General features: G+C 41.1%; 1 protein-coding gene across 3 annotated transcripts in view; it reads left to right on the top strand.

Moving 5' to 3' along the window:
- LOC125708909 (rho GTPase-activating protein 29-like) overlaps window positions 1-17,107 on the top strand; it is a 34,619-nt gene that overhangs the window by 3,652 nt on the left and 13,860 nt on the right. For 2 of the 3 annotated variants that reach the window (XM_048976832.1, XM_048976831.1), the window contains exons 3-5: window positions 12,326-12,469; window positions 16,224-16,320; window positions 16,783-16,855. In XM_048976832.1, the coding sequence (XP_048832789.1) occupies window positions 12,326-12,469; window positions 16,224-16,320; window positions 16,783-16,855 (314 nt within the window). Of the gene's footprint in view, window positions 1-12,325; window positions 12,470-14,242; window positions 14,640-16,223; window positions 16,321-16,782; window positions 16,856-17,107 lie in introns of those variants that run through there. The other variant, XM_048976833.1, reaches the window with a different exon arrangement.

Below are 17,107 nucleotides of genomic sequence, written 5' to 3'. Positions count from 1 at the left end.
TCTGGGTGGCTGTTATCTTTATAGGAAGCACTTCACCAGTCATTAGCTGTGTCTCACAGAAGTTCCGTTTAACTTCTTACAAGCCACTTGACTCAGGCCTGGGTTTGGTAGACCGTCCCTCAGGAGAATCACTATAATTAAACATGCGTTGTGTGTAATTAAAGATCTCCACTTGTAACGGACTTGGAGAGTGCGTGAAAAGAGTAGAAAACAGAATGTTTGATTTTTTTATTTTTTTTTGGGAGGGGGGGGGGGGCTTCCTCCCCCTGCATCTGGGGGCAGCATACGTCATGTGCAGCTCTCGTTCGTTCTCTGTAGCTTCCTTGTCTGCTGAAAAAGATGCTTGTACGGCTCTAGATGATCAGAAACTAAAACCCGATTTAAAACTAAAAAAAGATTTAAAATATGATCACATTTTACTACTGATAGCCCTACTGAAGTTACTAGGCTACATACCAATATAAACCATTTATGATATATTTATTTACTTTCATGCCCCATAATAGTTAATATGTTCATACACTAAAGTTTTCCATTTTTTAATTTTAAATGTCCTGCATTCTTAGATGCATCAGAAACATATTGATCCCTATTCATGGACTCATATTTATCTTTAGATATGCCACCTGGTCATGATAAAATACATAGATACTTTAAAAAACTGATATTGTAACAAAGTTGGCTGCCTGGTTTAATTCATATTGCATCCTGAGCACTTCAGCATCCTAGGCGTGTTTCCATGGTCGTCGCTGGGCTAGTAATGGAGTATAATTACCACTTTTTTGCGTTTCCTACAGCTAAACAGTTTCACTTGGCTATTTGGGGGGGTGCTTGGTGTGCTGAAGTTAGTGCACTTTTATAACTGTCTCTGAAGTCATCACTGGACCTTCCAAAAGATACATTGTATATTGGGGTTAATTTATGATTGATCCGTAAAATGAAATGGCTGCATGAAGTCTTGCATGCAAGTAGCAGGTTTATTTCAGACCAAATACAGGAAAAAGCTCATTAACTGGAAGACTGTGCTGTTTGGAATTGGCGGCGTAGCTTTATGGAATAAGGCAAGGTCTTGGGTGTCTTTTTAAAACTGAAGAATAAAGCGTAATACATTTTTAAAAGCATTGCATTTGGTCTGTTATGAAAATGTTAATTGTCTGGACAATATTCTGAATGACAGGTTTATTGGAAGTATTCATTTCATTTGCATTTTTGATTTTAAATGAATGTACTTTTTAAAACAGTGGTTGTCAAATTGTAGTAGTATTAAAGCTTTCCGTTAAAAGTCCACGTATCCAGCGGCCACAAGCCCCTTTGTCTCCTCCATATAAGAATGCTGGTAGGATTGTTCTGCTTTGCCCAAGCAGGAAGTTTATTTTTCCTCATTTGAGTCATGGTTCCTTCATAGTGGGTGTTTTAATTTTTGCAGATTAGCCTTCTGTATGACTGTGGTAATTAGATGAGAGTTAAGATGTTGGTGAACAAACATCTTCCGACTAATTTTTACCGGAATGTTGGGTGCTACATAAACATGCCACCATTCTAAGTAAAATCATTTAGAGTCTCGCGATCCAGCAGTTAAAATATATTTATGTCTTCCACCTTATGAATTTTTCCTGATTTAGAAAATACTTGTACATAAACACTATAAGTATATGATTTAAAATTGGTCTTTCACTGTGTAGTATGTGCCATGAAGCAACAGCATTGTTTTAATACATAAAACAGTGTCCTAGGATTCAGTGTTGTGATATTGCTTAGAATTTACTATAATGTGCAGGAATGTGATTCAGTGGCTTGTCTCGCCGATCCATCTGAAAGCTTGTTCCCATGTAAGAATAGCCAAAGGCCCCTGATTATTCCCAGTGCAAAGCTGCTCCCAATCCCTCCACAGATTCCAAGTTTTTTTTTTTTTTTTGGTATTCTTTTTAAACGAGTATCGTTTTTAACCGTAAATGGTTATTATCAGTGTGTATGCAGGGAAGGGCTGGTCTGGAAAACTCTGCCGGGCTACATTTGTGAATCGTGAATGTTGTGTATGGGCAGGTTCAACTGGGTTGTAAATACAAACCTTTTCTGAATGAAGCTGTATGTTACTGTGCTTTGCTTCAGAATCATCAGGTGAATAAACTGTTTAAGTATAGCAGTAATTGAGTAGATTAGCTTTCATAATTTTCTTGATGCGTTATGTGGAGCTCTGTTTACTAGCTATATTTCTAAACTTAAGGGGCGGCATGGTGGTGCAGTGGTTAGCACTGTTACCTCACACCTCTGGGACCCGGGTTCGAGTCTCTGCCTGGGTCACATGTGTGTGGAGTCTGCATGTTCTCCCCATGTCATCGTGGGTTTTCCTCCAGGTACTCCAGTTTCCCCCCACAGTCCCAAAACATACTGAGACTAATTGGAGTTACTAAATTGCCCGTAGGAGTGCATGTGTGAGTGAATGGTGTGTGAGTGTGCCCAGTGATGGGCTGGCCCCCTGTGATGGGCTGGCCCCCTGTCCTGGGCTGTTCCCTGCCTCGTGCCCATTGCTTCCGGGATAGGCTCCGGACCCCCCGCGACCCAGTAGGATAAGCGGTTTGGAAAATGGATGGATGGATGGATTAGTAAATTTCTGGTTACTGTTAGTTTAATACACAATAGAACAACTTGTATGAGGAAGTTGCAGTGCTGTATGGTAATTTAAGAAGCCCATTTATGAAATTATGTAAGTGTAATGAGAATGTAAGGAATCACCTGATCTCTTTTTGCATTGGTAATAGAAACCACAGCAGCATTTCTCTGCCAAATTCCTCTGTCCTTTTATATTTCCGACTTCACAATGATTTTTTAGCATATAGAGTGTTGATCTTAAAATATCTTGAAAGCCTATTTTGTTTGATGTAATAAACATTCTCTGAACTCTACTGTAAAGAAACCAGATGCAAATTTGCTTTCATCTTATGAAAATAAAAATAGATGTCAGTTTGTAGGTGGCTCTTTGGTACAGTTGCATCACACCTCTAAGGCTGGGGGATGTAATCGTACCTCTGATCTTGCATGGGCAGTTGGCATGTTCTCTTTGTGTCCTGTGGGTTTCCTCCAGGTACTCCGGTTTCCTCTTGCAGTTCGAAGACGTGCATTTAGGCTGATTGGCATCTCTAAATTACCCAAAGTGTTTGAGAGGGTGTGAGTTTATGTATGTGCCCTGCAATGGATGAAAATCTCAGCCAGGGTGTAGCCCAGCCTTGTATCCTATGCAGCCACATTGGAGCTGAAGCCTGTCTCAGAATGCACAAGGCAGGGGACACCAAGCATGGAATATCAGTCCTAAGAAGTATTGCGTTGTAAAAGCATAGATCCCCATATTTCTGTCCTTTCCCTTTGCTTAAGAAACCACATGATGCTCACACCTGTCTGTAGCCTACAGTAAGGTTCCACAGCCTTCGTCCTGCTCAGAGGTCTCTTATTCATTGCTGACTGGTTTAGATAAGGTGTTTCTTTTCTACCTGTGGTATGGAAATTAGGAGAAATAAGTGCTCCATCTACTCTTTTTATGTACTTAATTTTAATTTAGTTGTAATTGGTTTTGTTCCCTTATTTACTTTTTCCATTGTTCATTTTATGTATTTTTTAAATTTATTGATAAGGGCCCCATTGACATGAACTTCAGTGCAGCTAGTCAGTGTAAGCAGGGCAGGAAGGCGTTCTGGTCTCCACAGGCAGGCTGTGTGTGTCCCCCTCCCCCACACGCCCTGCATTCCTCCAGAACAAACGCCGGCTTGTTGCTCCAGGGCCCTGCTCACGGCGGCCCTCCTCCGGCGGCCCTGCTCACGGCGGCCCTGCTCACGGCGGCCCTCCTCCAGAGGCCCTGCTCCGGCGGCCCTGCTCACGGCGGCCCTGCTCACGGCGGCCAGCATAAGACCTCAGAGCTGCTGTTTGCACATTTCAGGTCTCATTTCTTTCCCAACTGAGGTGCATGATTATTCCACCTGGTTGTTAGTCAATGGGTTTGGTAAAGGGGGGGTGCAGGTGAGGGTCTGCCAAATAAATATTCAGGATTTCCGGTGACGGGCTGGATCTGTCGGAGAATCTGGAGCCGTATCAGTGCTTTCACAGAGGGGCTGTTTTGGTTTTCATCCTCGCTTACAAACTGCTGAATCTATAGAAGTAAACTGGAGGCCTTCTAAAAATACTAAAAATCTTATTATTCATCCGGGAGCAGCCTGGGTCTCGGGAGGATTGGAAGGCAGGATGCTTTATTTGGTCTGATGGGAACCAGCAGAGGCTGTTCTGATGGGCTGAGGTCCATGCCGAACACGTGCGTGTGTGTGTGTGTGTGTGTGTGTGTGTGTGTGTGTGTGTGTGTGTGTGTGTGTGTGTGTGTGTGTGTGTGTGTGTGTGTGTGTGTGTGTGTGTGTGTGTGTGTGTGTGTGTGTGTAATATACACATACATCATACATACACATTTATGTGGAGGAAGGGTGATTGTGTGTGTGATGTCTTTGTCTCCTCTGTCATTGCTTTCTTAACCACTACCAGCTGGACACTATACAGTGTTTTGGACAAAGCAGTCTGTTCAAAGGAGAAGTGTGTGGGTATGTGTGCGCATGGGAGTGTAGCTATGATAGCTATATATGATATAATATAGTGCATTTATGTACATTTATTTGGTGGATATTTTTGTCCAAAACAATGTACAAGTGAGGCAGATAGTATACTTGGCTATATAGGTGTGTGCATATATAAATATCTACGTATCTAATATGCCAGGGTAGCGATATATTTGGGGTTTACAGTACTATTAGAAATATTTCCGTATAACCACACATGTGACCCCTTTCCTCATATGTAGCCTTTGTTCGATTCATGATCAGACCGTGATCACGGCAGACTGCAATCGATGTTCTCATCTAAGGATCGTTGTTTTTCACCATTATCTATGAGTATAGTGATAGGCTCACACCTGATTATGCTAGAACAGGGGGGGGAACACTGTGCAATCGATGTTCTCATCTAAGGATCTTTGTTTTTCACCATTATCTATGAGTATAGTGATAGGCTCACACCTGATTGTGCTGGAACAGGGGGGGAAACACGGGTTGGTTTTGAACTGATCGGTCTGTCTGGGTCTATGCAGCTTGATTTAATATTTAACAGATTGGTGCTTTGCCAAGACTGTGTAAGTCAGTGAAAATCAACCATCACTCTCACTGTACTACGTGCAACTGTTAGGCCTGAAACGACCCGGTATCTCCTTCTCAGTACTGCATTCTCTGGAATCTGGACCCGGATGAGGGATTCTGGAGAATAAGGAGCTTATTCCAGACCGCAGCATTCTCTGTCTGCCTCTGTCTCCCAGCCGTATCTCACTAAAGGTCCGTTCCTGTACCGGCGGTGCTGCATGGGAGTGCCTCCTTGCATGATACCAAAAGTTTGTGGGAAACTTATTTAGCCGCCGGTCCTCTGAGAACTTTTCATGTAGCGCTGTGATTTGTGGTCGAAATTACCCGTCAAAGAATAACAAACCTAAAATTAGCTTTGCCAGTCTTCTCGCTGACGTGAAGGACGTCTTCGATGGGTTTAACAGAGCTTTGCTCCTCTCCCTCCATTTCAGCACCCTTGTAAAGTTGCTCAGGTCCTTTTATGGGGTTTTTTTTGTGCAGCGCTGTTTCAAGCCACTTTAAATCTTTCGAAAGTTTGCTTACATCCGGTGTCATTCTTCATCTCCTTTTTAATGATCTTAATTTCACTCTAAACTTGGACGGCGGTCTGTGAACGTTTCATTCCTCTGTAGTCGCTACACCCCGGTCTAATTTTTGTCACATAATTAAACCTATAAAACGTTTACTGCTTGTTAGCAAAGGATTTTCTCAGTCCTTTGAGTTGGATTGATGCGTTTTAGGCATAGACTCAGTTACGACCCGACTATAAACCAATAATTGGTACTGGGTGGGATTTAGCTTTTTTTTAATATGAAGCAAGATGTAACGGAAGGCAAAATGTAACAGATTAGAAAATAGTATTTGGTTTTTCCCTTAAAAACTTACAGTTGGTAATGTTATAACATTTGCTGTCTTGGCACCAACTTGTCTTGCTTCACTAATTGATTTTGTAATTGTGTCTGGTTTTAAGTGCACACTCTCATAGACCAGGTAACTATAAAAGATATTGGTGATTGTGGAAGTGTTGCAGGAGTTCCAACAGTAGCCAGGGGCACCTGCGTTTTTGTACAAGCAGCAAGTTTTATACCTGAGAATACGGACCTTATGAAGGTGGGGGGGGGGGGTATGAGGTAAATCCTCAGCCTGTTGGTGCCTGGATGGCTCTGCTTCTGTTTGCATCAACATCATCTAATGTATTGACAAAACACCACTGACCCAGCCTTCCATGCAACACTGACTGCTCCCCTTCATGTTAGGAAATCGGAGAGTACAGATTTGCGCTTTGTGACCGTGAGTGCCAGCTTTGATGATCTCACTCTGATTCTGTGTATGTTTGTGTTCTGTGGGAGAGCAGTACCAGCTCTCCAGGTCCACGTTCCACGCCGGCAACACCAGGGCCTCTCAGTCACTCAGCTCCATTCCAGTCTCAAGGCCGCGTTGCGAGGCTACGCAAAATGGTAAACATCAGCATATTTGTGACTTGTAAACTTTGTGCTCCTCCTGTGAGTACTTGAGGAATGTAGGAAGAATTTTTCCTCGATCCGAGCAGGCTGTAAGCCACATTAGCATGGATACAGACGAAATAAGTCATTTCTAATTTTTTTTAGTTTTATTTTTCAGTACCTGCATTTGGCTACATTCACTCAAGAAAGAAGTTAGAATACGAGTTCAGATGTTTCTTTGGATTAATATCAATGATATATTTGTTTTGTTTTTTTTGCAACAAGCTTGATATCCAGAATTCTTCTTGGCTTTAGGTTAATTTCACTATTGATGCTTTAAAATGTAAATATTGAAATGTCTCTAGATTATTTTTGGGCCATTTGATAGACTGCCCTTTCATTATTCCTTTTGCCAGTAACGTCATGGAAATTAACTGCAAAGTTTGTTTCTGTTAACTTCTGGAAGGAAGATCTTTCCGGCACATTCAGCTGGTCAGTGACTCTATGGTACCAACGTAGTCTATAAAATTATGACATTTTTGTGTTATCAAGCCAATGCCTGAAACCGCTTTACAAGACTCCCACTTTAACAGATGTTTTGATTTAATTTATTTACTTGCTGTTTTAACTTTGCATAGTAGAGAATTTCATTTGTTTAGCCTGAGGTCCTCTTACTTGTGTTATTGAACTTTTGTGGTAATGAATAAGAAGTGTGTAGAAGATGTATACACTCGTAACTAGAAACACTAAATGTCTGTTTAGTGCCCTACTACAACTCATTATAATCTAGCAATTTAGTTTAAATTGAATGAACTTCTAAATTTAACTCACGCTGGTATTGTTGGTGTAAAGGTAAATACAGCATGTAAGAACTTTTATCCCTAAGTATTTTATTTGTTTTTATTTCCATTGTTATGGTAATAATCCTGCATGGCATCGTGAATGTTTTGGGGGCCATTTTGAAGTTAAGACGTCCAATGAAAATGCCTCCTTATTCTCTCAAGCAGACACTTTAGGCAGATCTAGTGACGTTTGCCAATTCCCAAATGTTCGGAGGTGATGTTTGCTTTGTTTTCGCGTTACATTCATAATACTGGTCATAAACAGTGCCTGAGTAGCATCGATTGAGCCCTGTGTTTTACCATATTAATATTTAGCATGTTACAATATAAAGGATATGCTAATGAATGCTGATTATTTCAAGAATAACTGATCTGTCTTTTGTGATGATTGCATTAATACCAAATTATTAGTCATTTTCATGGTTGTAGTTCTATCTGTTCATCGTCCAAGCACGTGTAGGTTGAGGGTAAATGGGAGCTGAAGTCCATCCCAGGCAGCATAAGACACAGGCCAGGGAAACACCCTGGATGGGGTGACATATGCACCCTGTAATGCACTATGCACACACTCACACCCAATTATACACTTTGGGTAATTTCAAGATGCAAATTTTCCAACTGCCGGCCTTTGGACAGTTGGAAGAAACCCATGTAACACACAGAGATCATGCAAATCCCACACAAATAGTAGAAGCTGGATTTAACCCACACTCCTGCAGATGCCAGGCAACATGGTTACTAAATTAGCCACTGGACTGTCCTTTTATTGTCATTAGTCAATTCAGGTTTTAGTTGATATTTTCAAGAATATTTCATATTTTATTACATATAGAACTTCAGAATTTTTTACCCATTTTTTTTTAAACAGACAAGTACATCAGTAGGCAAACCCTGATCCTGGAGTGCCGGGATCCAGCAGGTTTTCCATCCTACCTGGCCTCTGAACCACGTCTGTTCTCAGGCAGAGATTGGTCATCAGCTAGGATGCAAAACCTGCTGGATACCGGCCCTTCAAGATCGAAGTTGCCCACCCTTGGACTAGTATGTTGCTTCCTGGTCACTGCTAGCAACCAATTCCAAGTTGTATAAATAATTACATTACCTACCCAGAGCAATGCTAGTTGATAATAGCTAACAGTTCTTTGGTGACCTTAGCATCGGAATTCCTGCAGAGATTATGACCTGAGTCATTGTTTACTGTGCTGTCATTCACAAGTACAGTTAGAAGCTTTGATGGGATTGACAGTGGACAGGGACTTACGTAACCCAGTTAAAGCATCTGCATGAGAATTTGCCAATGCAACCACTCCAGACTGCTTAGGAGAAGTTTGTATTTTTGTGTGGGGATATCATTCTCAGCAAAATTTTTGATGATTTTCCCGGATGTCAAGGGGTCCTGTGCCTGATGTTTTAGGGAAAAAATATTAAAGGTTGAGGTGGTCAGTGCTGCCTGTTGTCAGCTGTGCTGAGTGGGGGGCCTGAAAGGGGGATACTAACAGACGACTATGTCGGTCCACGGCCAGGTGTGGATCAAAGTTGGATCAAAGCAACACCTGATTCTCCGGGAACCAAGTGAGGGTTACATGGAAGGGCAGTATCTTTCCCAGTGACACAGAGGAAACTAACAACTGTGAGCTGCCTATGCACACTTTACAAACAGTCCTTACAAGAAATGTTCTCCTTGGTTTTGCTGTTGCAGCAGAATTAATTGATTCTTTCTGCTTAAGTCACAATGGACTTTAAGTCTAATTAGCCTGTAGTCTTGCAGATGTAAAATCCAGCAAAAAAGGATATCATGTATTACTAGAATTTTTTTTTTTTACTGAATTTGTAAATTATCTTTTAAACCATCAGATTTTGTGTTGTACGAACCCAGAACGTAATACGTGGTTTGTGTACAATGGCATTTGTTTAAGTACTTGGGCCTTGATTACGCCGGTAACAACAGTGCTGTCTCTAAATACTTAGGCAGCAGGTGAAACTAAGTGCTGTTTGAACACTTGATTGATGGACACTGAGAACATTGTAGATATTTTGCTTATGTTAAATGAATCAATGTCCACATTAACCGCTGGCTGACTGACCGCTATTCAGAAAAGATACACCAGCCAAAGATATTCTTATAACAAATCAAAGAATTTATTTCCTTGTATGCTTGTAAATATTTAATGGGAGTTCCTGACTCCTTGTTAAAATGGTCATCTGCACTATGGGGATCTGAATTTGCCACTTTTTATGATTGTGGGTTTTTTTACGGAGGGACATCCAACTGAGCAGGACTCCTACTTTTGGGAGACAGGACTTGCTTAACGCAGCCCATCTGTCGGGCCGCTGCCTCTGCGTGGGAGTACTTGGGGCCCTTCGTAGCGGAGTATGCCTGGAATGCCATCTCTCGGCATTCGTACAAACACAGTGTGACGCCAAGGTCCCCTGCTTTTCCCGCGTGATCTTAGTGGCTTGGTTTGTGGGGCAGTAACTTATCTGAGATTGGCTTCCTTTCAGTGTTGAAAGGCAGCCGTGGAGTGTTTGAACAGCATTAGGAAGTTGGGATCGATCGTTCTCATGGTGCTATGGGAGTTCATTACAACACCCATTGAAGAGTCTGTGTCTGGTGAAGTTTATTTTTTTTTTACATTTGCGGGAGCACTGGGAGGCAAGTTTTAACTATATTTATTAATTATTTTTAAGTACAGGTTAATTTATTTTTATAATCTTCAAGCAAAATTTGAAGCCAATGGGCTTATTTGACACCCCACGGCCTGCTTCACAAAGTCGGCCACCCGTTGCGTAATCTATATGTGAGAGAACATTTATTCTGCGGTGGGCCTGGTTTAAGGTGTGGCATCTGCACAGAGTGGAATGTGTGTTCTTTGGAGGCAGCCCAGACCATGGAGAACAGGCATCCTGATCCACCTAACAGGAGGGCCGCATTTGTCATCGTAATCAGACATAACTGGACTGCTCACCTTGTCCGCTTGCTATATTATCACATTTTCTGTTGAAACAAAAATTCATAGCAGTTGGCTAAGAACAGTTTTTATATTTTTGGTGATATGTTAATGACTACCTTCTCAAATTCTCAAATAGTTGAGCATGTTCTACAAAGTAAATTTCTTATGACTCGTCATAATTAAGGTGTAAAAGTTGACCAAAGGTAAATGGCAGCTCAGCGATTAGCTCCCCTTATTCTTGTCATTTGTCATCACATGATATGCATTTCTCTGACAGATACAACTGTCGGAATGAATGCAAAGATCACAAACATATTTTTCTTTTCTTTCATGCAAAGATATCGACGAGAGCTTCTTCTCAGTCTCACAGTGATGACCCGAGTACACTCCCTGGTACAGAACGTCTCCTCACTCCCCATAGTCCGCATCACGCTTAAGATCGATGGCTTTGACTTACCGGGACATTTCTGAAGTCCTTCCCACTTCTGGCTTCACTCCCCCTGTGGATATTGCGGTTATTCAGAAGTACCACACTTCTATTTATCACTTCCTTTGAAAAGACTGTTACCTGCCACACGCCATAATCTCGCCAGTGGAGATATGCCCACTCTACTTTCAGTAGTAGCAGTTCAGTCGAAGTTCTTTTTTAGCCTCTTTTTCAGGTGCATGTTTTTGTCAAATCTACCTCCAATACCTTCGATGTCATGCTCATGGGGCATAGCAAGTACATGTACTAATGAACCTTAATTATTGCTTTTTATTTAATACAATAGAACTTTAGTTATTATAGTAAATTTTTGGTTGGTCACCCTTTGGAAGTTGATTAGTGTTTTCAAAGAGGTTTGTCTTCCACTTCAGCCATGTTTGTCCCACGATGAATAAAAGATTCAGACAATAGAAAGAAATGTGGGGACTGCGAAAGCTGACCTTAATTTTGGTGTTAATGGTGGTGATTATAACGATGATTATTATTATTATTATTATTATTTATTGTTATTATTTGTTATTATTTATTACTGTCATTTTATTACTGTTAGTTTGATTATAAGCTGAAACGGGGAAATTTAATTGTTTTCTGCACCTCTAGTCTAAATCTCTATAAATCATTCAAACCCAAAGTCTTCCATGTCTTTATCTTATGGTTGAAGAAATGTCTTCAGTAACTCTGTATCCTTGGATTCGTGTGAAATGTACACAGGTTCTCTCCTAAGAAGGCAAGACAGCTGAGAAATATAATATTAATTTTAAATGTAGAACTAAGTCTTTTAGAATATCAGCATTGTCAGTGATACAATAGTTGACTCGTTGATAAATACTTTACAAATGTATGTTGTGTCACAGAACCAACCCTAAAACTACATTTCCAGGGAGATTTAACAAAAAAAGCAGTAAATGAATCTCTGTGATGGACAGGTTATGCTGATGTTGAGGTTTTCTGTTATTTTCTCAGCTGTGCTTGTTCTTGGAGAAGCTGGAACGCATGCAATGTAAAGACCACTGATATTGACTTTCTAGCCCTCCTGATACATACAGTGATTAAAGAGATTTGCTCGTAAATGATTAAACATTTGTAATAGAAAACTGGACGTAGATGCTATGGAGGAAAGTGAAGCCATTGTTTTTAGTTGGTTTTGTTTTGTCAGAGTGACATAACACAACAATAACAACATAACAATGACATAACATGATTGTGTACTCCTAGGCCAAACCATAATTGCACAACATTACGCTTGTGCAAGGAGTGTACTCGTGAATGCTATATGGTTTGGATCTGGTGGGGCTGAGACAGACTGCTTGTGCGTTAATATTATAGTCATCTTCATATAATGATCTTCATCTCTGCTGTGACTTTAGGAGAATGGTTTTTGTTTTTCTCATGGTTGTCAGGTTCAGAAGTGAGTGGAAATGACTGCAGCATCCTAATGAGCAGTTTGCTTTTTGTCAAGTAGAGAATGAAGATCACCTCCATCAGGTGGTGCAGGAGCGGCTGGGGGACCTACTGCGAGTCCTCAAGGCGCTGATCAGCAAACACCGCGTGCTGAACTCCGTGGAAATCCTCAGCGCCGCCGGAACCGTGATCGCAAGGGTGAAAGGTCAGTGGCCCGGCTCCCGTCCGTAGGAAGTATGTGCTGCCGCTCGTGCAATTAGTGACCCGTCTTCCCCGGCAGATGTGCTCGGTCGAGTCCTTGTAAATAGGCTTTGAAGTAACTGGAAGAAAAGACCCGCTGTGTCTGGAATGGCGGTTTTGGGGGGGTGTTGGGGTTGCAGATTTATACAGCCGAGGGCAGAGCTCTGAATTATGAGGGGGTGATAAAAATGTTTTAAGCTTAAGATGAAAAAAGCTATTTTGATGGATGTGTGAAGCTTATGCACATTATAGTGGATCCCTCCTCTTAATGACTTTGTTCCTTATTTGTGTGTCTTTCTTTTTTTTGTTTGTTTTACTTAAAATGTTTTTATTATAGACCTTGTGTGAAATCGTAAGTCTGGGGAAAATTTTTTGTTTATTGTGAAATGGAAACTTGATCTAACCCGCATGAATGCTTTAAGGACGACTGTTAATTGTGTTGGCATCCTAGTAGGGGGAAAGCACAGTCTTAACTTTGTGGCAGATAGTAGGTAGTAGCGTCATACGTGTGATTTCCAGAACAGATCATCAGCCCCTGGCTTGATATGGAGGGTTGTAATGTCACGGTCACATGATCAAGTTTAGTGAAGATAGCCAATTAAAGCCATAAAATGTCTTCTCCATCCAAAGAAATTAAACATTTCATGCTTACTTTGAGGTTGGAATCCAGTTGGGCTCCAGATATGAAGAAACTTAAGATGTAAAGAAACTTGAAGTGTCAGTGTGGTTGACCTTCTAATCATCTCAGTACCTGCATTTATTGAAGGAGATTGCTTAGTTCAGTGTCTTGTAGAAAAGTGATATGGAGGAAAGTATTGACCTGAATCAGCATAGCAAGCATGGGTTTGGGCAAGGCAAATCAAGTTTATATAGCACGATTCAGATAGAAGACGATTAAAAGTACTTTGCAAAATCAGAGGAACACATTTAAATAAAAGACTTTAGGCTTTTGGGCTTTCCTTAAAGGAGATCTGAGCATTTGTAGTGGGCTTGCTTCACCGTGTTCAGAGCACTTGCGAGTTATTGCTTTGTCTTTATAAGTGTTTTCATACCTGAATTATGATTTTGTTACTCTGGCCATTTTTCAGAATTCTAAATAAAAGGCATCCAGGGTTTCGTTGCTACAGTCCAAGTTCAGGCAGACAGGATCCAGATGTGAGAATGAGCTGAGGGAATTTACCACAGGGTTGCACGTCTCCATTTGTTGAAGACAGATGTCTCTGATTTGAAGAAATGAACCACTTTCATACTACTGTCACTAAATAACAGTGATGGTTTAGGCATTACGCTCTTTTTTTTTTTTTTTTTTTTTTTTTTAATAAAATGTTATTACCTTACAAAAATTTTGTATTTTTTTTAAACTGTTATGAACTGCCATTACATAGTAATGAATATGTCAGAAAAGCATTATCACATTCAATCTTTTCTTTGTGGGTTTACGTTCACGTGGATGATTTGCTGTGCCTTTTAGAGTCCTTTCTGTGGGTTGAGTTACATGTTTAACCTTAACTGACCTGTTACATGTCATCCCGTGTGTTTGATAGCCCTACCTAAAGGTTTGTCTGGATGTGTGTGAATCTCATACATTTTTATTCAACAAACAATATCCATTTGTTTTGAATTAATCAGGGGTGGAAAAAAAACCATGATAAGTTCTCCATCAAAGTGGTGGGTGTTTCCTCGAAGGCCATTTTTGCTGGATGATGTAGTTCCTATACGTGCATTGTGAGCAGCTGCCTTCCCTGGGCATTGTTCCTGCGTGCAGCCTCAGGATGTCCTGGGGAAAGCCTCGGAATAGCAGAGGTTTAGAGTCATGGCTCGCAGGCTGAGCCTTTGGAAGAACCACTTAGACCTGGATAGGGGCTTGTGCCTCTCCTCGTAGGAGTACAGCTCTTTGTGCCTGACCGGAATCTTCCCAGAACCCTTACAGAAGATTTGCCTGGACCTTCCAGAGGGCTTTTATTTGGAAAAGGGCTTCATATCGGCACCTTTCCTGCTGCTGGAAAAAGTGCAAGCTCAGAAAATTCCCAGGCTTGGTTGAGCCGAGCCCCAGGAGTTTGTTACATTTGACCTGAATAATCTTGCTAGTTTCATCAACCGGAGTTCAGTTGGCCGAATGGGATGCGTAACAGTGGGTAAGGCCTGGTTACTTTTGTTTGGATTTCAAGCTGTATTCCTGAGTTTCCTGTGGTATTGTAGTACGGAGACAGGAAGCGGTGGCTTGATAGTTTAATGCATTTAGTTCTAAACTGTTTGTGGTGTTTTTAGGCTTTCTAGTACATAGACTGAATACAGTTGTCCTTAACTTTGATGATTAGTTCATTATTATATTTTAGTTTCTGGGAGGGATTTTTTTTGCCGCAATTAAAAAATTAAATTTTTTGTGGGGCAACCCATGGGTATTTTGATGACCAGGGGGGTCCCTCTCCATAAGTTTTGCCAACTGGGGTGGGGTCCCCATAAGAGGATTTGTTGATTTGGTGGGGGGGGGTTTCAAACCTGTTATTTTACTGCATGGCCACAAGTCTAGGGGATAACAGCAGGAATGTCAATGAGTTTTGCGCCTGAAACTTGCTTGTCCTTAACATAAAAAAGCTGATTTAGGCATAAACCTACGGCTTAAATTGAAAAATATTTGAACGAGGTGAGTTTCTGAGCTTCTTATAAAATCAGATGAGATGACAGAGATGACAAAGTGCAGAGCTTTTCCTTCTTTTCTGCCTGTGCCGCCTTTTAAGATTCCGGTACAAACTTGCTACCCCACTTTGTGGAAGCAATGAGGACATTTCACTCCTGCGGAGGGGATGAGGTCAGCGTCTGCGAGCATGGTGCACACACACACACACACACACACACACACACACACACACACACACACACATATGCACGTGCAGACCTCCGGTGCGTTCACTGAGTCACACGCGCTTGTTTTGCGTAACTCTTGCAAACGTGTTTTTGCTGGTCACTCACACCCTTATTTGGGTGCTTGGGCCTACATCACAAAGGGGACTTTTGTGAATAGTAAACATTACGGCATTCGTTGTTCCTGTTGGTACACAGTAATACATTCTAAACATAAAGTCAAGCGAAATGGACTTGTGTAATAAGTTAAGTCTAGTATCCCATGGTCGGCAAAGTAGTTTCACCCCTGGGCCCCTGAGCAAAGCCCAATGGTTATTCCAGGAACTGGCTTGCTTTCTCAGTTGTAACATCAAATGTACTGTTTTTGGATAAAAGCATTCTGCTACATAGTTGTATATATTAACTGTCCTTATTTTTAAACTGAGGGGGGATTTCAGAAAAATGAATGGACCGTTTTTAATATCAAATAATTTTTTTAAAAACATAAGAAATTTACAAACGAGAGGAGGCCATTCGGCCCATCAAGCTCGTTTGTGGAGAACTTAACTAATAGCTCAGAGTTGTTAATCTTATCTTGCTCTGATTTAAAGGAACCCAGGGCTTTAGCTTGCACTACGTTAGCAGGAAGACTGTTCCATACTGTATACGCTGTGTAAAGAAGTGCTTCCTCAAATTCTTTTTAAAATGTTCTCCCGTTAATTTCCACTTATGGCCACGAGTTCTAGTATTTAAACTAATATTGAAATAGCCATTTGGCTGAATAGCATCCAGACCTGTTAGAATCTTCTATACCTGTTTTCTTGATATTGCGTTTGTCTACAATGAGTAACTGTACTATTGCATGTTTCCCTGGACAGGTGTGAACTTCAAGGAGGTGAATGAAGACAATAAGAGGAACCTTTTTGATGAGATACACTCTTCCATCGACACGTTTGCGTTCACTTTTGGCAATGTGTAAGTGCCTGTGTTTTCTGCTTCTCTTAAGGAACTGCATTCTTTCAGGCATTGATGTCAGTAACACTGTACGGTGTAAAGTTTTCAGAGCCTTGACGGTAATAGTTCATAGCACACGACTGGGAAATGACATTACATGTAAATTGTGATGAGGAAGCCTAACTTTAGGTGACCTGCTGTCATCTCAAACAACAAAAAAGGCGCTTTGGAAATTTGTTCTTCAAACTCACTAAATCCAGAGAAATTCTCCAAAACACGTCCGATATACTGAGTTAAGGATATTTGCTGTCCAAATAGTTCTCTTGAAATAGCAGAGTCTTTGTAGGGTCAAGCTGAACTTTCTTCACTTGGTTTTGCAAAAATTTTTGCCTAAAATTAATAGGCAATTTGCGTCCTTCTTTCCTTGGGATGCGGGTGCTTTCCAGCTGTGATTGTGTGTCACTTCCTCTCTCCTTCCTCCAGAGTGTCAGACTTCCTTATGGGAGATGTGGACAGAGGATCAGCACTGGGACTGACCCAGACTCTCAAAAGCCGAGTAAGGATTCATGCTGTGTTTGTTTGCCATTGCGACCATGTGAATCGTATTATTCATGATGTATATTAAGAACTAATCATTTGGTGAAGTATGTAATATTCACCCTTAGTGAAAAGAGATTAGATATGAGCCTTATCACTCAAGGACGCATCACGTGCATGTTTGCCAAATTACGAAACCATGCTTTGAACATTTTTTCACTCATGCAGTTGATGTCAGGAGGACACATACATCTCAAAAATGTACATATTT

The sequence above is a fragment of the Brienomyrus brachyistius genome, chromosome 15, assembly GCF_023856365.1.
Source record: "Brienomyrus brachyistius isolate T26 chromosome 15, BBRACH_0.4, whole genome shotgun sequence".
Lineage (NCBI taxonomy): Eukaryota > Metazoa > Chordata > Actinopteri > Osteoglossiformes > Mormyridae > Brienomyrus > Brienomyrus brachyistius.
This window is presented reverse-complemented; position numbering and strand designations above follow the sequence as displayed.